The sequence below is a fragment of the Polypterus senegalus genome, chromosome 6 (assembly GCF_016835505.1).
Source record: "Polypterus senegalus isolate Bchr_013 chromosome 6, ASM1683550v1, whole genome shotgun sequence".
Classification (NCBI taxonomy): domain Eukaryota; kingdom Metazoa; phylum Chordata; class Cladistia; order Polypteriformes; family Polypteridae; genus Polypterus; species Polypterus senegalus.
Genome location: NC_053159.1, coordinates 13076846 through 13099432, shown reverse-complemented (window position 1 = coordinate 13099432; position 22587 = coordinate 13076846). Strand labels below are relative to the sequence as shown.

General features: G+C 40.4%; 1 protein-coding gene across 1 annotated transcript in view; it reads left to right on the top strand.

Moving 5' to 3' along the window:
• The window catches only part of LOC120530489 (inactive dipeptidyl peptidase 10-like), a 357045-nt gene that overhangs the window by 205391 nt on the left and 129067 nt on the right, over positions 1-22587 (top strand). Inside the window, exons 9-10 of the mRNA XM_039754919.1 lie at positions 1137-1291; positions 15269-15366. Of these exons, the coding sequence (XP_039610853.1) occupies positions 1137-1291; positions 15269-15366 (253 nt within the window). The remainder of the gene's footprint in view (positions 1-1136; positions 1292-15268; positions 15367-22587) is intronic.

Below are 22587 nucleotides of genomic sequence, written 5' to 3'. Positions count from 1 at the left end.
ACTATATAATAGATATATAGATAGAAGGGAAAGGCACTATATGATAGATAGATAGATAGATAGATGTGAAAGGCACTATATGATTGATAGATAGATAGATAGATAGATAGATAGATAGATAGATAGATAGATGTGAAAGGCACTATAATAGGTAGATAATACTTTATAGCCCCTCTGGTACCTTTCTGGGTGTTAAAAGTTGTAGCAAGAGACCCCTTCTCTTATACCACCTACACCCATCCCAGTGATGTGCAGGCCAACAGCTGGGTCTAAACTGGCCCTGAACGAGTCACCTTGTGTGTGTGTGTGCCTTTTAATGGGATGCTGTCCCACCCATTGGTGGCTCCTGCCTTGTTCACTATGCTGTGCCCCTGTTATAGAAAGCATATCATAAATTGTCAGAGCTTCTTAATCTAATTCAGGGTCATGGGGATATTTGGGGGAGCATATCACAGCAAGGTAAGAAACCAGTTTGGAAATGGCATCCATATATTTCACTGCACTCAGACCCTTACATTGGACCAGTCTGGGCTTAGCAAGTAGCTTAATCTGAGTACATATGGGGACGTGGAAGCCCAAAGGCTGTACTGGCATGAAAAGGTGTTCAGTAAAATAACATTATGAGTGATGACCAGGAGAAAAAGGATGTGGTAATAGGTTTGATACCGGAAGTCAGCAACAAAAACTACAAAGCCAAATCACAAACCAAAAATCAAAGTCAAAGTACAGAGCTACTGTTCTTTCCATTGTCAGGAATTACCAAAAAAGTAAGATAAAATAAGAACTGTAAAACTGCTATTTAAATTAATTTTAGATAAGCCAGGAATGCATACTGTGCCTTTTATACAGTTGCATCAATGGCATCAATGACATCACCTGTCACTCACTCCCAGTGCATTATGGACAAGATTTCCATGGCAACAACAAGAAGTAACTATCCCCAAAATGCTGCGGTAAATAAAATGACACACTTTTCAGAATAGGCTTTGATTGCAAAATAAGGTGCGCCATGTGTCTGAAAACCTCGAACAAGAAATCAAAGTGAATTTTAGATCTTTTTGTAATAGTTTTTTATTTTAGTGTGTGAATTAAGCTTTACCTGTCTCTTCCAAAATATACTCCTGTATTACTTACAGAGGAGATACTACACTCCCATGTTGCCCACTGGTGGTCCCCTGATGGAAGAAGGCTGGCCTTCCTGATGATTAATGACTCGCTGGTGCCAAGAGTGGTTCTTCCTCGGTTTACAGGTGTTCTCTATCCCAGTGGATACGCGTATCCTTATCCCAAGGTAAATTAATCAACTTAAAGCTTTTACAAGATCTGTTTGTGTAATCGTTGCTCTGTATGTGAATGTGAATTTTATAGCCATTCTGATTGTGAGTGGGCTTCAACCTGAAACAGTTATGGTACCATCATCAGATGGTTGTATGCATCATGATTTTCTATTTTCAGCAGTAACATGACACACTATGAAGAATTCAGATGTGCAATTGGACAAACTGAATTCATTGGACAAAGAGTTAGTTACTCCGTAAGAGGCAGAAGTTCGCTCAACACATCAGAAGGAAAATGGAGGCTTGAAACAGTCCACTTACAGTATGTTGTTTGTCCAGAGGTGACACTGGAATCATAAACTACATCATCACCCTAGTCTGTGTCTGTCCTTGTATACATTTACATTTATTTGCTTGGCAGACAGTTGTATCCAAAGCGACTTACAAAACAGGTAAACATAATTCACATTATGGACCTGTTTGTTAAGGCAAGTGTAGTAGGACAGGTGACAAAAAGCTGGTAGCCATAAGTGAAAAAGATGCAATTCTATCATCTCCCTCACATTGCCGTCTTCCATCCATATCTGTCCTTTAATGATGCTCTGACTCTGGTTCATTGTTTCATAATGTCTCGTATTGATTACTGTAATTCCCTCTTCATCGGCCCCCCTGCAAAATCAATATAGAAGCAACAGTACATGCAGAACTCCGCAGCCACACAAAGCGTTCTGCTCACGTCTCCCCTGTTCTCTCCCGGCTTCACATCAAGGATTCAATTCAAGATTCTGCTTCTCACCTTCAAAGCCCCACATAACCTTTGCCCCCCTCTACCTCACTCAGCCCCTAACACCGTACACTCCTTGTTACTCTCTCAGGTCCTCGCTCAGTAATCTCCTTACTGACTCTCCACCCTGGCAGGCAGGTCCTTCAGTGCTATGGCTCCTCTTCCTCAGTCTCTCCAAGATTGCTCCTCTTCCTCCACCTCTAAATCTCAACTCCACACTTTTCCTCTTTGGTGAACTTTTGTCTTCTGTGTGATGTTTTTTTTTTCCTCTGTATGTAAAGCAACTTTGGGTTTGTGCAACTTTTATTATTATTATTATTATTATTATTATTATTATTATTATTATTATTATTATTATCATAACTAATAAGTATACAATCATGCATTATACATGTATGCATGTGTGCAATGCAAAACTAAGACCCTGATATTAAAAGGTTTCTGTTATTAAATTTGAGCAGCAGCACTGGAGCAGAAACCAAATCTGAAAGTGGCATTCTGCTGGGTTGATGGATGCTTTGATAAAAATCATAATGGTTTTTCACAAAAGCCAGATGATGCATTCATAATTTGTGTTTGGTAGAGAGATATCAGTGCATAGTAACATACAGAATGTATAACACAGATATTAAGGTTGTATTCCACCTATTTAAAGTTAAAACAACAGGGACTTTTCCAGTCTGCGTACCACTACAGGCATCAAACTTGCACCTACCTTTTTACACGAGTCTCCTCTTATTGCTGCCATTCTTTTTCTTTAGCTTGTGCCACCTATTACTGCTATTACCTCTTGTACTTTGTGTGTGTCACCGCTGAATGCTGCCAACCCTTTAATTTTGCACCTGAACCACTCGTGCACTTCATGGCCACTCTATATAATAAAGACCTGCCAAGGGACTCAGGCATCTGCATCGATGGAACGCTGGACCCTGGAGTCATGTGTCAGGATTCTAATTTGAACATTTTTATTCCCTTGTTTTTATTGTTTGTTTTTTATTTTATTTTGTGTTTTCTATTTATCTACTCTACCTTAGCCTCATTAACTGCCACTCACTGATGATTGCTGTCAGGTGCTGCAGTAATTAGAACCGCAGTTGCCTGAGGGGTCTGATTAACCTCCTTAGAATTACTTTTTTTCTTGAAAAAACATGTAAAACACATTGCATTTTAATTAAATCTACTGTAAAATGTGCAAAACACTTAAAGTACAAAGTCAGAAGTGTAAAAGGTATAATAATAATAATAATAATAATATGACATGAATAATAAGAATGATGCCAATACCGTATATACTGTCAAAAATGTGCAAAACACCAAAACTCCAAATGAGAAGTGTAAAAGATAGAATAAGGATACAAATAATAATAATAAAATGAAATGAATGATAATAATGTCATATATAATGTTAAAAACATGCAAAACACTAAAAGTTCCAAGTCAGAAGTTTAAAAGGTATAAAAATAATAATAATATGAAATGAATAATAAGAAGAATGACGCTAATGCCGTATATACTGTCAGAAACGTGCAAAACACTGAAAGTCCAAATGAGAAGTGTAAAAGGTATAATAATGATAATAATAATAATAATAATAATATGAAATGAATAATAATAAGAATGATTCTAATATTGTATTTTCTGTCAAAAATGTGCAAAACACTAAAAGTACACAGTCAGAAGTGTAAAAAGTTTAACAACGACTCAAATAATAATAACGGATAATTGAATCCAGCAGGGGCACATGCTCCCTGGGAAGAGGTTCTTTCATCGGAGATTGCAGCCTTTACTATACCAACAATATACATAAAGGTCAATCTTATATCTTTCCCTAGTGGTCAGGTGGGGATTCTAAAAGGCAGAAAGAATCAATAACACTAGGAAGATTATATTAGCTTCTGTTTAATATCTGCTTAACACTCCCAAGAATATAATCCTCGAGGAGAGCAATTCTTGGCCAAAGCAGATACACTCGGGGTTTCCTGAAAATGGCCCTTGTCCAACTTTGAGACAGAGTGTGGGAAAGCATTTTTGGTCCGAGGCACTGGCAGGAGTGATGTCTTTCATCCACTCTTAGGTGTGCTCTCAGAGTTCCATGCAGTTGTGTGATTTTTATATCCCCTCTTTGAACGTGCAGTCTCCAAACATGGCTACAATGTGTTTGCTCACACGCATGATTAGGAAATAGCACACAGCTACTGTGTGCACTGTGTGCTCCAAACATGGCACTTCAGCACTGTAACACTTAACTCATCTCATTTCCCTGTCAGATGCACCATGTCAGCTGGATTCCCATTGTAAATAAAATAACGTTTATGAATAACCCTCACAGATCACAGTGGCTGCTTAAACCTTTGCCTACAATAATAATTATAATATGAAATGAATAATAATAAGAAGAATGATGCTAATGCCGTATATACTGTCATTAACATACAAAACACTAAAAGCACAAAGCCAGAAGTGTAAAAGGTATAATAATGATACAAATAAGTATTATTAATAATAATAATAATAATAATAATAATAATAATAATAAATTATAATAATAATAATGTGAAATGAATAATAATAATGGTGCTAATTCCATATATATTGTCAAACGGGAAAACTGCTTAGATGTACAGTCATTCACCTGACACTGACAATTCAATACAATACAATTTATTTTTGTATAGCCCAAAATCACTCAAGAAGTGCCACAACGGGCTTTAACAGGCCCTGCCTCTTGACAGCCCCCCAGCCTTGACTCTCTAAAAAGCCAAGGATAAACTCCTAAAAAATGGAAGAAACCTTGAGAAAGGCATTTCAAAAAGAGACCCCTTTCCAGGTAGGTTGGGCGTGCAGTGGGTGTCAAAAAGAAGGGGATCAATACAATACAATACAATACACAGAACAGAACAAATCCACAATACAGTATAAAAAATAAAAAAATTACAAGTATGGAACAGAATTTAACAGTAGATGATATCCCATAATGTGATTTGGATTGTTTAGAGTCCTGGAGACCTCAGCCATCAAGCTGCCTCCCCCATTTGGCCATTCCACAGCTGAAACATTGCTTTGGCCAGCCAATCCGATGAAAGGACCCCTCTACCTGACAATTCCTGTGATCCTCCATCAGGGATGACTTTACCTTAGAAAGGCAAAACAACTTGGGAGGTGGGCTGTGGCACCAAGTGAAACATTTGAGTACAGAGAAGAGAAACAGAATAGGTGAGGGTTAGTATTCAAATATAATTATCATGTTACTTATGTGTTAGTGCTAATGACTAACAACAGAGATGCAGTCTGCACAGTTAATCAGCAGCTCTAGTCAGGGTGTGCTAAACTGAACTTGAAATTATAAGCAGACCGGCATCTTGAAATCTTAATGTGCACTCTGGTTTGTAAGTTATGATAAGTTCAGACAAGTAAGCCGGACCTTGGCCATTTAATGCTTTATATGTTAAAAGGAGGATTTTGAAATCTGCCCTAAACTTAACTGGTAGCCAGTGTAAGGATTTAAGAACTGGAGTTATGTGTTCGTACTTTCTTGTTCTTGTAATAACACTGCTCAGCATAACGGCTCATCTCAACAACAATTCTTTCCATCACATCATCATCAGGAAATAATTTCAAGTAAGTAAGTGGATCTCGGCTGTCAACATTCAATTTTTTTCCTGTCTACCCACAAAATCAAAATGGGTATCACTTTAGGACTCCTCACAATCGCTTTCGGTTTCACTGCCTGTAGACAGATTCACTTTGTCATCACTTTCTGATGAGAGGCTCCTTGACATCACTACTCGTAACTCTGTCAAGAGCGTGTAACACCTCGGCTGCTGTAAAGCATTTCTTACCAGATGTTATTACATTGTTATGAAAACATTGCCATGGTAACACTTGGGCCTAATGCTTGCATAAATCATACCTACACCGTTGGCCTTGTAACGCTTGGGACTAACACTGTTAGCACTTTTATAGCCCGAGTAATCCTCGGGTCTATTACTTACACAAGATGTGTGTATAACGCTGCCCGAGTGACACTCGAGACTGATGCTGTTTTCGCAGCCTGAGTGAACCTCAGGTCTAACGTTAGGGAGGTTAAGAGCCCATTCACACCCAAATGTTTTTCTACATTTAAACGCAAGACCATAATGCTCTAAAACTGTTTGTAATGTTATGCGAACTTATTTTAAACAACACTATACACATCTAAATGTTATAAAAGTGTATAGTTTAGAAAAATCCTGTCAGCAGCAGTTTTCAGGTGGTTTCAGGCAATCGCTTATTTCATTGAAATGAATGGTAATGCTTGTAAAATGCAGGTGACAAAAGTGCATTTTTTATAGGATTTTTATAATATCATAAAGACACGATCACATATCACAGTACTTATGTGATGATCTCTGTCCAGCTTGGCTCATTATTGCTAACACCTGCCCAGTGTCGTAGCTCGGGTTTGAGCCATTCTGGGTGGGGTGGGGCGGTGCTTCAATTTGCCATCCTCCAACATATCTGACTATGTTAACCTATTTAAATAGAAAATTAAAATGACGAATAGAGAAAAAGTAAGATAAATTTTGCATAGATTCATTCTAGGGCTGTTCGATATAACGATATATATCGGATGACAATATGAAAACGTCTATCGCTGCACATTACGCTATCGTTTGTTTCGTGGTGTCGCAAAATAAACTGTTTACAGCAGTATTTTTTTCATTGTTTTGATGGCCACCACGTGGATGCAGACACACTAGCATGGCTGATGAAGACGAGGCAACACCAGGTAGCTCCACACAGAAGGACCTTGTTCCTAAACGAGGGGCTACCTCTGTAGTATGGAGATGGTTTGGATTTGAAGAGTCTGACACGGACCAGAAAACGGTACTGTGCAAATTATGCTGCAAACCGATCGCTACCACAGACTCCAACACGACAAACCTCTTCTACCACCTCCGCAAAAAGCACGTGAGCGAGCATGCAGAGAGTTTACAACTGAGAGGCAGGCCACGTAGGATATTACAGTTGTAAAGGTACTATTTAAACGAGCATGTTAAAAGCTTGGAAGATTAATTGCTACCAAAACAATTATCTTAAGGCATAATTTTCCCTGCAGCGTTTGCTGTCACCGTTAATCTTGTTAAAATTATGTTTACGCCACAACTGCATTAACACGGCAAATCTCCGTTAACGAGTTACCGCGGATCGCCCCGTGCTTGGGGCTGGACGGCATCAACACGTTAGCGCCGTCCAGTCCAACGCACGGGGCAATCAGCTGTAACTCATTAACGGAGATTTGCCACACTACGATGTGCAAATTAACATTTTACTAGAATGTAGCCTAAAAAATATTATATTTAATATTATATATTTAATATATTTTTGTCGTAAGCCTTATTGCTGCTACAGTTTGAAGTACAATGTTTACATTTGGTTTTGACAGTTAATGTTAGACTTGTATTTATTTTGTTTAAAGGGTTTATTGGCCTTATATAGTTTAGTTGTTAGTGCTTTGATCCTTTTATATTTAATATATGTTGTGAGAGTTATTGCTGCTACAGTTCACATTTTGTTTATGTCAGGCATTTTATATAGCAGTATTTTATATTGGGCCTTTAGTAATTTGTTTTTGAAAAGTGTTTTATATTTGATACATTAACATTTTATGTTTACATTCTAAGTCAAACATTTGCTCAAATGTTCTAAATAAAAGAACAGAAATAATTACAAGTTGAGTACTTCTCAATTTTGATTTTTTTAATTTAAATGAAAAAAAAGGAGTGGTGATTATATAAACTATTCACTGAATACAAAGAAAATGTACTATATCGTGATATCGGGATATGAAATGAAATATCGGGATATAAGATTTTGGTCATATCGCACAGCCCTAATTCATTCATATAGAGAGAAACATCAATCATTTTTCACATATAATTATTTATAAGCATCAACTAGACAAGAATATAGTGTAGACACACTGATAAGTCTGTTCTAATTATTAGTTCGATATAATTACGCTGCGAAAACCAGAACCAGTGTGGTGTACAAGTGATAGGTGGGGATGTTTTCTGCGCAGAGCAAGAATGCATTCAGATTGATAACAAAACGAAATAATAAATTGCAAATTAGTTATTCATCTTCCCAGAAATTATTTTCGGTGTAATGTTTATGTTTATTTTTGTTATTGCCTCATAAGTTTCAACTGCTGTGTCTGATGTCGTAACAGAAGGACAGTTATTTTTGAAGCATTTGTGGATGAAAATCAGAGAATTTGACTTTTTTCCATTCATGGGTGATACCCTACTCTTTACACATGAATTGTACTGAGCTTTTTGGCCAATAATGCCGCCCTGGGGCACACTGCCCCCACCACCTGGCCCTTAGCTATACCACAGATCTGTTGGCAGTTTTGGAGTGGTGATTAAAGACGAGCTGTCCTTCAGGTACCATGTTGCTACAGTCTCTTGGTCTTCTTGCAGATTCACTCTCTGCAACATGTTCAAGATCTGACAGAGTATGCTGCACAACTCCTGGTCCAGGCTTTGGTCTTGTCATGTCTGGACTTCTGCAACTCCCTGGTATCTGGCCACTTGCTGATGATTCAAAATGCAGTGGCACGTCTGGTGTTCAACCAGCCGAGGTGGGCACATGTCACTCCTCTTTCTAGATCACTACATTGGCTTCCTGTAGCAGCGCCTATTAACCTCATATCCTAGGGCAAGGGTCTCCAACCTTTTTTCCCCTGACAGCTACATTTACAAAATGAAAATGGCCGAGAGCTACCCATGTTTCCTAACGTTTCTTCTCATAGCTTATTTCAACCCAAACAAACTGAATAAGTTTGTTTTGCCTGAACATTTACAAAATGTTGGTGTCCACAACTCACATTTTGCATTAAAACATCACAAACAATATTTAGTTCACCTGCAAGTTCAATTTTCTATGTCTGTATGCATTTTCTAGTGTATCTCACAGTATTAAATTAAAACATGAATGTTGTCAAAACAAAACAATTCCAAATCCACAGATCTGACTTATTCATTTGTCATTCTGTCACATGTCACTGTGTTACTTTATTCACAGATCCAGTTGCATGTGTGATGTGTTTTTAGTTAGTCAGATGACTGGCACTGAGATGTCTGGTGGAGTGGAGCCCCCTTAGGTTCACTCTTATGGAGTCATTTCAATGTTCGTCTGTCAGTCTTGTTCTGAGCTTTGATTTCATGACATTTAGAGGTATTGAGAGCCAAACAAAGCAGACATTTTCAGAGCTGCTTGGTGAAGATTCATCTAGTCATCTGGCTCTACTAAGCTCCAGAAATGCTGAGAATGCTGTTGAGACTTTAACGGCACATTATTTTGAAGGTTTACTGATATATAATATATAAAATCCAACATCTGTCTGTCTATATGTCTGTCCACTTTTCACGAGAGAACTACTTAGTGGATTTGGCTTATGTTTTTTTCAATAATTTGCTTGAACATTGCAACTTCTCTCATTTCGCTCTGTATGTTGTCCTGTTTGCTTCATCAGGCCGTGATGTTCAGCTCCCTCTGGATCGGTTCGCAGCTGAATGTGAAGCGGCTAGGATGGGAATCAGCACCTCCAAATCTGAGACCATGGTCCTCAGCCGGAAAAGGGTGGAGTGCCCTCTCAGGGTTGGGAGCGAGATCTTGCCCCAAGTGGAGGAGTTCAAGTATCTCGGGGTCTTGTTCACGAGAGAGGGAAGAATGGAGCGTGAGATCAACAAGCAGATCGGTGCGGCATCCGCAGTGATGCGGGCTCTGCATCGGTCTGTCGTGGTGAAAAATGAGCTGAGCCGTAAGGCAAAGCTCTCAATTTACCGGTTGATCTACTTTCCTACCCTCACCTATGGTCATGAGCTATGGGTAGTGACCGAAAGAACGAGATCGCGAATACAAGCGGCTGAAATGAGTTTCCTCCGCAGGGTGTCTGGGCTTTCCCTTAAAGATCGGGTGAGAAGCTCGGTCATCCGGGAGGAGCTCAGAGTAGAGCCGCTGCTCCTCCGCATCGAGAGGAGTCAGATGAGGTGGCTCGGGCATCTGATCAGGATGCCTCCTGGACGCCTCCCTGGTGAGGTGTTCCGGGCACATCTAACCGGAAGGAGGCCCCGGGGAAGACCCAGGACACGCTGGAGGGACTATGTCTCATGGCTGGCCTGGGAACGCCTCGGGATTCCCCTGGAAGAACTAGAAGAACTAGAGGGAAGTCTGGGCCTCTCTGCTCAAACTGCTGCCCCCGCAACCCGATCTCGGATAATCGGAAGATGATGGATGGATGGGTTGTGTTTTTTTCTATAATTTGCTGGAACATTTCAGTTGATTTTGCGACTTCTCTCATTTCGCTATGTATCAGAGTTCGCTGGCGGTACCGATTTATTTGCACAAATCCATGTGAGATGCAGCGGGCAGAGGGGAGTGGAGCGGGGCCTTTCTCACTCACTCGCCAGCTTCAGGCCGTGTTCCTTAACTCCGTTTAGCTTGCGAATGAGAGAACAATTGAATTCAACTTTGTTTGATATTTAAAATAAAGTGCTACTTAAGTCTTGATGAGTTTGAGTCCGGATATTCTCTTAAGTGTATGCCACATTGAAAAGACGGATTGCAATTCAGATTGTGGATCGTGATTTTGTGTTAAAAGAATCGTGATAATATTTTTTGGAATGATCGCTCACCCCTAATTTGACTAATCAAGTTTTCAAATTTATGGAGAATTAACCCTTTGGCAAGCTGCTTGGGAAGGGGTTGTGAGCTACCGGTAGTTTGTTAGAGACCCCTGATCTAATAGAGTAGTGAAAGGGTAAGGAGACACTAGCACAATCACCACATACTCCTCCTGTAGCAGCACCTGTTGAATTCAAATCCAAAAGGGTAGGAAGACACCGGTTAGATCCTATGCTCCTTCTTGACCACTCAGGTCTGCTGATGAATGGCATCTAGTGATGCCACCTCTGTATGGTATCCAATCCATGTCCAATCATGTGTAACTCCTGGCTGGTGGAACGTGCTACCCACTTCCATTCAAATGTCCGACTCCCTTATTGTGTTTAAGAAACCTTTGCAGACTCCCTTCTTTGGTGAATTTCTGTCTAACTAGATTTTATAACCTTTGGAATCGTAACTCGCTTGTGTTTTGTTCTAAGCTCTTCACTTGATCGGTGATCGATTTTGTACCCTTGTTCTGTCACACTTGATTCCAGAGTGATATTTACTCAGTTATGCCAACCTCTTCTGTAAGTCACTTTGGGAAAAAGCGTGTGCTAAGCAAATAAGTGTAAATGTATATGTAAATCTAAACATGAATTACGAAGGAGGCTGAAAATGAATATATTACAGAAAATATCATTGTTAGAGACACACACGGGTTTGACTTTTTTTAGTTATTGTATAATGAGAGTTTTTATTCATTCATCTCTTGCTCCATCTGATTTCTGAATGTGAATTATTATAACATTTTCAAACTCACATAGTCAAATTCAGGGTCACAGCAATTGTATATAAATAAAAGCCTCTACTAAACTGACAATCAACTAATAAAAGAATCTTTTGTTTTAGCAAGCTCTAAAATGCAACCTAAATATTTTAATCCGACATTCAAACATAGTCTCGTTACAATCTGTTCAACAGATAAAAGGCATCAGGACATGGTTCAGGTTTCGATGTTTCTAATGTTACTCTCATAAATATTCTACCAGCATCTATAAGATGGCATCCTGCTCCGAGTGCATTAAAAGATGAATGAGATGCATGGCCTGGTAAAAGTAGGCAGCCCCCCCATCCACCCCCATATTCACTTTTACAAAGCTCTTTGAAGGATAACACAAAATGGCCCTTTTCTTTTTGAGATGCCAGCGTCGCTGCATTTCTCGTCCTTTCAGGCGACTTTCAATGGCTTCAGGTTCAGTAAAGAGGACGCGAGGCTTGAAACCTTCAAATCCATTCCATTCTTTAGAAGAAATGTTCCTTTGATCTTTTCTACATTTTCCTTAGCTCTTTAGTAAGACACAAGTGGAATTGCTAGTCTGGGTAGAGGGCCTCCTGCTATGAAACTTCCGACTCCCGAAACCTAAAAATCTTCGAGCAGGCGCTGGTTTTGAGAATTAGCAGAATGTGTTATACTAGCCGTGTTACCTGTCAAAGACAAAATATATGATATCCGTCACCCTATATGTGACTTTGGTGCCGTTCCTCTGTATCCGTGTGTGTGTGTCTGAACCTCTCTTATCCCACACTAGTGAAATCACTATATTGGCATCCTGTAGCAGCGCCTGTTAAATTCAAATCCAATAGAGTAGTCAAAAAGTAGGGAGACACTGACTCTCATATTGTGTGTTTAACAAACTTTCTGCTCCCAAAACCTAAAAACCTTCAAGCAGGCGCTGGTTTTAGGAATTAGCAGAATGTGTTATACTAGTTGTGTTACTTGTTGAACAAAATATATGGTATCCATCACCGTATATGTGACTTTGCCGCATTTCATCTTTATCTGTGTGTGTATCTGAACCTCTCTGATCCCACACTAGCACGATCACTACATTGGCTTCTTGTAGCGGCGCCTGTTAAATTCAAATCCAATAGAGTAGTCAAAGGGTAGAGCGACACTGGTGAGATCCTACACTCCTTCTCGACCACTCAATTCTGCTGGTGAATAACATCTAGTGATGCCACCTCTGTATGGTATCCAATCCCCGTCCAGACTCTTTTCACGTATAGTTCCTGGTTGGAGGAACGACTGCCCACCACCATTCAATCCTCCAACTCCCTTATTGTGTTTAAGAAACTTCCAACTCATAAAATCTATAAACCTTCGAGCAGGTGCTGGTTTTAGGAATTAGCAGATTGTGTTATACTAGTCATGTTACCTGTCGAAGAAAAAATATATGATATCTGTCACTTCACGTGTGACTTTGGTGCCGTTCCTCTGTAGCCGTGTGTGTGTGTGTCTGAACCTCTCATCCCACACTAGCATGATCACAACATTGGCTTCCTGTAGCAGCGCCTGTTAAATTCAAATCTAATAGAGTAGTCAAAGGATAGGGAGACACCAATTCTCATATTGTGTTTGAAGAACTTCCAGCTCTCAAAACCTAAAAACCTTTGAGCAGGCGCTGGTTTTAAGAACTGGCAGAATATGTTATGCTAGCAGTGTTACCTGTGGAAGACAAAATATATGGTATCCATCACCGTATATGTGACTTTGCCGCATTTCATCTTTATCTGTGTGTGTATCTGAACCTCTCTGATCCCACACTAGCACGATCATTACATTGGCTTCTTGTAGCGGCGCCTGTTAAATTCAAATCCAATAGAGTAGTCAAAGGGTAGAGCGACACTGGTGAGATCCTACACTCCTTCTCGACCACTCAATTCTGCTGGTGAATAACATCTAGTGATGCCACCTCTGTATGGTATCCAATCCCCGTCCAGACTCTTTTCACGTATAGTTCCTGGTTGGAGAAATGGACTGCCCACCACCATTCAAACCTCCGACTCCCTTATTGTGTTTAAGAAACTTCCAACTCCCAAAATCTATAAACCTTCAAGCAGGTGCTGGTTTTAAGAATTAGCAGATTGTGTTATACTAGTCATGTTACCTGTCGAAGACAAAATATATGATATCTGTCACTCTACGTGTGACTTTGATTCCGCTCCTCTGTAGCCATGTGTGTGTGTGTCTTAACCTCTCTGATCCCATACTAGCACGATCACTACATTGGCTTCTTGTAGTGGCGCCTGTTAAATTCAAATCTAATAGAGTAGTCAAAGGGTAGGGAGACACCAATTCTCATATTATGTTTAAGGAACCTCCAGCTCTCAAAACCTAAAAACCTTTGAGCAGGCGCTGGTTTTTAGGAACTGGCAGAATATGTTATGCTAGCAGTGTTACCTGTGGAAGACAAAATATATGATATCTGTCACTTTACGTGTGACTTTAGCACCGTTCCTCTGTAGCCGTGTGTGTGTGTGTCTGAACCTCTCTGATCCCACACTAGCACGATCACTACATTGGCTTCTTGTAGCGGCGCCTGTTAAATTCAAATCCAATAGAGTAGTCAAAGGGTAGAGAGACACTGGTGAGATCCTACACTCCTTCTTGACCATTCAGTTCTGCTGGTGAATGACATCTAGCTGAAGATACCACCTCAGTATGGTATTCAATCCCCGTCCAGACCCTTTTCACGTATAGTTCCTGGTTAGAGGAACGGACTGCCCACCATCATTCAATCCTCCAACTTCCTTATTGTGTTTAAGAAACTTCCATCTCCCTGTGTTGGCTGGGATTGGCTCCAGCAGACCCCTGTGACCCTGTAGTTAGGATATAGCGGGTTGGATAATGTATGGATGGAAGAGATCAGAAGGAATAAAGGTAAGGAATTTTTTTACACTCATTTTTTTTGTCATTTTTTCTATTATTACAGTACAGTGTACACTACAGTATATTTATGTCCTTTTCCTTTTTCTGTGGCTTGGTTGTGTTTTTATGTTCTAGATAATGATTTTGCAAATGTGTTAGGATAGGTAAGTGACTTAGGCTAGGGTGCGTTTCGACTTACACCAAAATTCGAGTTACATCACTGTTGTAGGAAGGGAACTGTGTCGTAACCCGAGGACCCCCTGCAATTCCAAAGAAGTTAATTATAAGCAAAAACAGGTCACTTATTAAGAAAAGGGTTAGAATGAAAACCTGCAGCCACTGGGGTCCTCCAGGACCGGATTTGGGGACCCCCTGCTATAAACCATCCACCTGGGGCCTCCAATCTGGTTAAAGAACCCTTCTCTCTCGCTCTCTCTCTCTCTCTCAGTCAGGACGTCTGCCCATCCGCTTGGGGCCTTCCATCTGAGTAATGAACCTTCCCCTCTCCTGGTTGGGATTCTAGTCCATCTGTGTGGCACTTAAACTTATTATATGAGTGTTTTTGAAGGCATGCGTGATTTGTTTGGTTTTATTCTATGGAGATGTTGTGTGTCTGAGCAATGTGAACGTGTTTGTCATACAGCATCATAAAACTGCGATACCCACAGTCCCCTCTCCACAAGGTGAGGGTCTTGTTATGTTTCTACCTTGTTGATCTTTTTATTCCTGGCTTACTGTATGTGCTTGGGTATTACTGCAGTTTTAATAGAAAGTTGATCAGACAAAAGGTCAAACTCACATCTTAGTACACGTCTCTTAATTAATATGTCATTTCTCTTCTCTTAGGCTGGCCAGACTAACCCTTCCGTGAAGCTCTATGTGGTAAAGGTGCAGGGGCTGGCGGACACCGTGGAACTGAAGCCTCCAGAATCCTTCAAAAGCAGGTGGGATTTACTCCTCATTAAACAGTCACTAAAATCACAAGCCCATTAAAGAGGACAACATTCTGCCAGAAGGGAATAGCATACAAAATATTAACTCTAGTGTGAATGTTTATGGCTACTCTTGTTATTTGGTTATTTTTTTCCCATGCTGCCTTTACCTTATCAGAATCCACTTTGTTTGGCCAGGTGCACTAATATCTAATAGGAATTTGTCTTGATGGTGTTGGTGCAAGGACAAGGACAACACAGAATACAAAAGATAAATATAAAATAAAAAAATATCTGCGGTGGGCTGGCACCCTGCCCGGGGTTTGTTTCCTGCCTTGCGCCTTTGTGTTGACTGGGATTGGCTCCAGCAGACCCCCGTGACCCTATAGTTTAGATTTGGCGGGTTGGATAATGGATGGATGGATAATAGAATATGATGCGGGATCACGGTGACACAGTGGTAGCACTGCTGCCTCGCAGTTAGGAGACCTGAGTTCGCTTCCCGGGTCCTCCCTGCGTGGAGTTTGCATGTTCTCCCCAAGTCTGTGTGGATTTCATCCGGGTGCTCTGGTTTCCTCCCACAGTCCAAAGACATGCAGGTTAGGTGAATTGGTGATTCTAAATTGTCCCTAGTGTGTGCTTGGTGTGTGTGTGTGCCTGTGTGCGTCCTGCGGTGGGCTGGCACCCTGCCTGGGGTTTGTTTCCTGCTTTGCGCCCTGTGTTGGCTGGGATTGGCTCCAGCCGACCCCCGTGACCCTGTATTTAGGATATAGTGGGTTGGATAATGGATGGATGGATAGATGATGTGGCAATCCAAAAAATAAAGAGATAATACAGTTGTGCTTGAAAGTTTGTGAACCCTTTAGGATTTTCTATATTTCTGCATAAATATGACCTAAAACATCATCAGATCTTCACTCAAGTCCTAAAAGTAGATAAAGAGAAACCAGTTAAAAAAATGAGACAAAAATATTATACTTGGTCATTTATTTATTGAGGAAAATGATCGAATATTACATATTTGTGAGTGGCAAAAGTATGTGAACCTCTAGGATGATCAGTTAGTTTGAAGGTGAAATTTGAGTCAATGGGATGCCAGTCAGGTGTGAGTGGGCACCCTGTGTTATTTAAAGAACAGGATCTATCACAGTCTGCTCTTCACAACACGTTTGTTATCATGGCACGAACAAAGGAGATTTCTGAGGACCTCACAAAAAGAGTTGTTGATGCTCATCAGGCTGGAAAAGGTTACAAAACCATCTCTAAAGACTTTGGACTCCACCAATCCACAGTCAGACATATTGTGTACAAATGGAGAAAATTCAAGACCATTGTTACCCATGGAAGACCTCTACTGCTGATGAGAGATGAATTCTCACTACAGTAAAGAAAAAGCCCCCAGTGCCTGCCTGTTTCTGATCTGTCAGTCTTCAGGGGGCCGATGTGTGTGCGTGCCAGAGACGACTATCAGCAGAAGACTCCATGACCAGAAACACAGAGGACAAACTGCAAGATAAAAACCACAAAAACAAGATTGCCAGATTACAGTTTGTGAAACAGGACTTACAAAACCCTGCAGAAATCTGGGATAAGGTCTTGTGGGCCAATGAGACAAAAATGAACCTCATCAGAGTGACGACAAGAACAAAGTGTGGAGATGAAAAGGAACTGCACGAGATCCAAAGCAGACCACCTCATCTGTTAGACATGGTGGTGCTGGGGATGTTCTGGCTTAGGCATGTATGGCTGGCACAGGTCCTGGCACACTTCTCTTCATTGTTAATGGAACTGCTGACGGCAGACGCACAATGAATTCTGAGGTGTGTAGAAACATCTGATCTACTCGAGTTCCAGTCAAGACCTCCAAATTAACTGGGCAAGGTAATGAGCCAAGCACACTGCTGAGGCCATACAGGAGCTTATCAAAGCTAAACAATGGGAAATTCTTGAATGGCCAAGTCAGTCATCTGATTAAAATCCAACTGAGCAGGCCTTCCATATGCTGAAGAGAAAATTTAAGGGGACGAGCCCACCAAAACAAGCAGGAGCTGAAGATGGCTGCATTAGAAAACTTGGCAGAGCATCACCAGAGGAGACCCTCGGCACCTGGTGATGCTGATGAATCGCAGACTTCAGGCAGGCATTGCATGTATGCTGGGATATGCGACAAAGAACTAAATATGACAATGGCTTTAATAGACCTGCCATTGCTGTGTCCACACATTATGGTGCCCTGAAGTGGGGGGACGGCGTAGAAAAAGGGTTAAGTACAAATAAATGAAAGTCTGCCAAGTGCACTTTTAATCACGATGTCTGAATTGTTTGATTTGTAATTTTCAACTGTGGAGCGGAGGGGGAAATCAAGAAAAAAACGTGTCCTTGTCCCACACATTATGGAGGGCACTGTGTGTGCAGTGTATGCTCTTCTGCAGGGCATCAGACTCCATTGTTGGGGGGCTGCAGTGACTGGAGGGTTTTTCTGCAACGAGCTTCTTAATTTGCTGTTGGGTGAAATATGATTTAATTCATGGCAGTGCTCTTACTTCGCTACGATCATTTCTAAATATTGCTCATTTCCTTTCTCTAAGAGTATCATCCAAATGTTCTGCAGCTCCGTACTCCTCATTCTTTCAAGTATTTTATTAAAGCAGATGTTACTGCATTTAATGAGCAAACAAATGGATGCAAATGGGACCAATTTAGCTGCTTAGCTCTTGGCCTCCTTTGCATCTCAATGTTGATTGGCAGCTATTGAAGGAAAAGAAAAAAAGAAAGAAGAAGAGCAGTTTGGGGTCCTGACTCTTAGAAAACGAGACAATTAATATTAAGGAAGAAAGTTTGTCTTGCCTTTAGTGGCAATAATTTAAAAATAATTAGAAAAGGGGTAGAGTGGCGCAGTGGGTAGCGCTGCTGCCTCGCAGTTAGAAGACCTGGGTTCACTTCCCAGGTCCTCCCTGCTTGGAGTTTGCGTGTTCTCCCCGTATCTGCGTGGGTTTCCTCTGTGTGCTCCCACAGTCCAAAGACATGCAGGTTTGGTGCATTTGTGATCCTAAATTGTCCCTAGTGTGTGCTTGGTGTGTGTGCGTGTGCCCTGTGTTGGGCTGGTGCCCTGCCAGGGGTTTGTTTCCTGCCTTGCGCCCTGTGACTCCATTGGGTGGTCCAAGTAGGTGGAGTTTAAATCAGTGGGCTGTCAAAATCGGTGGAGTTGACTCCAGTGGGCGGTCCAAGTAGGTGAAGTTGACACCAGTGGGCGACCCAAGTAGGTGGAGTTGACTTTATTGGGTGTTCCAAGTAGGAGGAGTTGACATCAGTGGGTTGTCCAATTAGATGGAGTTGACTTCAGTGGGTGGTCCAAGTAGGTGGAGTTGACTTCAGTGGGCTGTCCACAAAGGTGGAGTTGACACTAATGGGCACCAATAGAGTCCAGCTGCAAACTTCCAGACCCTCCACCAGGCTGCACTACAGTTAAAATTAGAATTGTGGGAGGGTTATCTGACTCAGATAACACCAAGTACTTTCAAATAAATTAAATCCTCCTGTTTTTAGAGTTCCAAGTTGGAGGCTCCAGGCTGCAGAGATACCTGAATCACAATGTGAGCAAGTTTCGGGAGTGGCTAGTATGGAGAAGGAGGTTAGGAGCAGGCGCTGATAAAGCGCGTTGCTGCATCCACCACATGACAAACCAACTCAGGATCCCAGATGAGGACCCAAGTGCAGCCATGCAAAGGGTGATACCTCGGCACCACACTACTTCAGATGGCATGGAACGAGTTGGAGGTTTTTTTATGGTGGCTGGAGTGCCAATTTTACCACCTACCCCCAGATGTTTCCCTGCAGATTGGAGGGCCCACATCCAGGGCTGGATGCAGATGCCCAGAGGGGACTGGGTGGTCTCTTGGTCTGGAATCCCTACAGATTTTATTTTTTTCTCCAGCCTTTGGAGTTTTTTTGTTTTTCTGTCCACCCTGGCCATCGGACCTTACTCTTATTCTATGTTAATTAATGTTGACTTATGTTTATTTTTTATTCTGTCTTCTATTTTTCTATTCATTTTGTAAAGCACTTTGAGCTACATTTTTTTGTATGAATATGTGCTATATAAATAAATGTTGATTGATTGATTGATTGATTGATTGATAAACAAAATACCCAGGACGGAGCGATTGCAGGTTAAGGGCCTTGATCAAGGGCCCAACGAAGTAGAGAAATTTTAAATTTTATTTATATTTATTCTTTGTTATTTAGTATTGTCTAATCTTATTTTTATATATTTTTTTCTTTCTTCACCTTCTAAAGCACTTTGAGTTACATCATTTGTATGAAAACGTGCTATAGAAATAAATGCTGTTGTTGTAAAGAGCTCCCTGTGCATTCATTGCATATTTTTATTATTTTGCTTAAACAAAATTACATTTTGCATTGCAATTATGGCCCCAAAGCGTATTGCATGTCCTTCAGGCTCTGAGCTCAAACGTGAAAAGTCAGTGATGTGGCTTAGTGAGAAAATCAAAGTGCTAGATAAACTTTGTGCCAGAATGTTGGCAGCCACTGTTGCTTGCTTTTCTTTGCTGAATGATTCAATTTGAACTCAAAAGAGTCAGCGAATGACACAGAATGTGCAGAACTGTCTTCTTTAAATTGAAATTAAAAGCCAATGATTAGAATCAAAGAAATGACAATATTTTTATAAGGTTTAGTTTTGTGTAATTCATTTGTTGAATATAAAGAGGGACATAAACATATTAGATAGAGAGATACTTGTAGATAGTTGTGAAAGGCACTATAAGAGATGGATAGATATAAAAGGCACTGTATAATAGATAGATATTTATGAAAGGCACTATATAATAGGTAGATAAAAGGATAAATAGAGAGACATTAATTTTAGTATAGCTAGCAGAATAAGAGAGAGATAGATAGATAGATAGATAGATAGATAGATAGATAGATAGATAGATAGATAGATAGATAGATAGATAGATAGATAGATAGATAGACAGACATTAATTTTAAGATAGATAGATAGATAGATAGACAAGCACTATATAATAAGATAGATAGAAATGGCATTGAGAAAGATGGGGAGAAATTGTAAAGATCAAAATAAAGAAATTGAATAAATCAAATCCTAGGCCAGAGAGCCCTAAATAGATCGATAGATAGATAGAAGAGGCATTGTAAAAGATATATAGATTTTAATCTTAGTATAGTAGGCAGGATAGATAGATAGATAGATATGAAAGGCACTATATGATTGATAGATAGATAGATAGATAGATAGATAGATAGATAGATAGATAGATAGATAGATAGATAGATAGACATTAATTTTAGGATAGATAGGTAGATAGACAAGCACTATATAATAAGATAGATAGATAGATAGATAGATAGACATTCATTTTAGGATACTGTAGATAGATAGATAGATAGACAGACATTCATTTTAGTATACTTGGCAGGATAAGACAGACAGACAGACATTTTAGTACTGCACATGTTACTTCCAGATGTGGTCTCACCAGTGCATTCTATCTGTAGTCATAAAGAATTGTGCCATGGCTAGCAGATATGTAAGTGCGCATTTGTCATCTGCAGAACTGACGCGTTTCATCTCAGGTCGAGTGTACAACTCCACTCGTACCAAATTCTGGAAGACTCATCACCATGACTTGCATATCTGTGGTATACTGTAGTTAGGCTTCATGACACTGAGCCCATTGTTTTGTTGTTTTTTGTTCTCCTGTTTCTTTCTTAGCATCACCCTAAGCTATATTTTTTCATTTTTTGGGCTGCGTGCCAATATTTTTAGTTTATTTTGTAAAATAATAATAGAAATAAAAATATGAGTCAAAGTGGGTGACTCCGCTTCACCATTAAGGAATCAGAATGCCTCCATTTTATCAGGCTTCAACAACCCAGAATGATGCCAAGTTTGTGAAACGAGCACAATATCTGACTATTTATTTATTTTAATAAAACAAAATGCCAGGCTAAACAAAGGGGTGATCACAGCTGTCAGAACAAGCAGGAGGGAAACAACCCACCAGAAAGACCCAGTGCCCCCAGGCTTCCATTTCACATAATGAAGATTATCAGGCAGAAAGATATTGAGATGCTAATGTCAAGGACGAGGCTTGCTATCAGAACAGTTGTGAATCAGCGTTGCGTATTTATTTTCCTTTTTTTTTTCTTTTTTCTCAGTTGGCATTTTTACTGATGTGAGAATTGGGCTAATGAAATCGGCCCTCGTGAACTCCTCTGTGCATCGATGACATATAAATCAGCAGCTTGGCAGCCCAGCTGTTAGCTACCTTGTCAAACGCCACACGGAGTGTGCTGGAGTGCAGCTGCAGGACGTCATGGTGTAGACCACGGTGCCGTGTCTTGCATAATTTGCGATGAGAGGATTTATGCACTCTACCCGAGATGAAAAGTGTCTATTCTGAGATGACAAATGAGCACTTACGTATCTGCTAGCCATGGCCTGGTGCGCATGATGATAATGATTACAGTAAGAGAAGCAATTAATGCTAAATATCAGTTTAGTAAGTCGCTTTTTGCTTAAAAAATATAGAATTTGAGGCGATTTTCCAGAAATATATATTTCTCAGGAGACTGTTCACACAGATTAAAAGCCGTCATGGCTGCCAAAGGTGTATCTGCTAAGTGCTGCTTTGAAGAGGTATCATCAGCACTCTCTAAAGCCTTTACTTCCTAGGGCATCCGTAGGAAGCCTGGATGTTTCTGTCTCTGATAATCAGCTTTACGGGAGCATCATGGAGTCGGTGCTGACTGGCTGTTTTACATCCTGTTATGGTGTCTGCTCAGCTCCACACCTGTGACAACACCAATCTGACTGTCTAGTGTACCACAAATGAGTGAGAGTCATGTACCTCGTTCTCAGGTAATGATTCAGTCTGAGAATCAAACGAATGAGAATCGTGTGCCTCATTCTTGGGTAATGATTCAGTTCAAGAGTCAAATGAGAATCAGAAACGTGTGCTTCATTCTTGGGTAATGATTCATTCTGAGGATGAAATGGACACGAATCGTGCCTCATTCTTGGGTAATAATTCATTTTGCAAATCAAACGGATGAGAATCATGTGCCTCATTCTTGAATAACAATTCAGTCCGAGAATCAAATTAATGAGAATCAAGTGCATCGTTCTTGGGTGATGATTCAGTCCAAGAATGAAATGAACAAGAATTGCTTGCCTCATTATTGGGT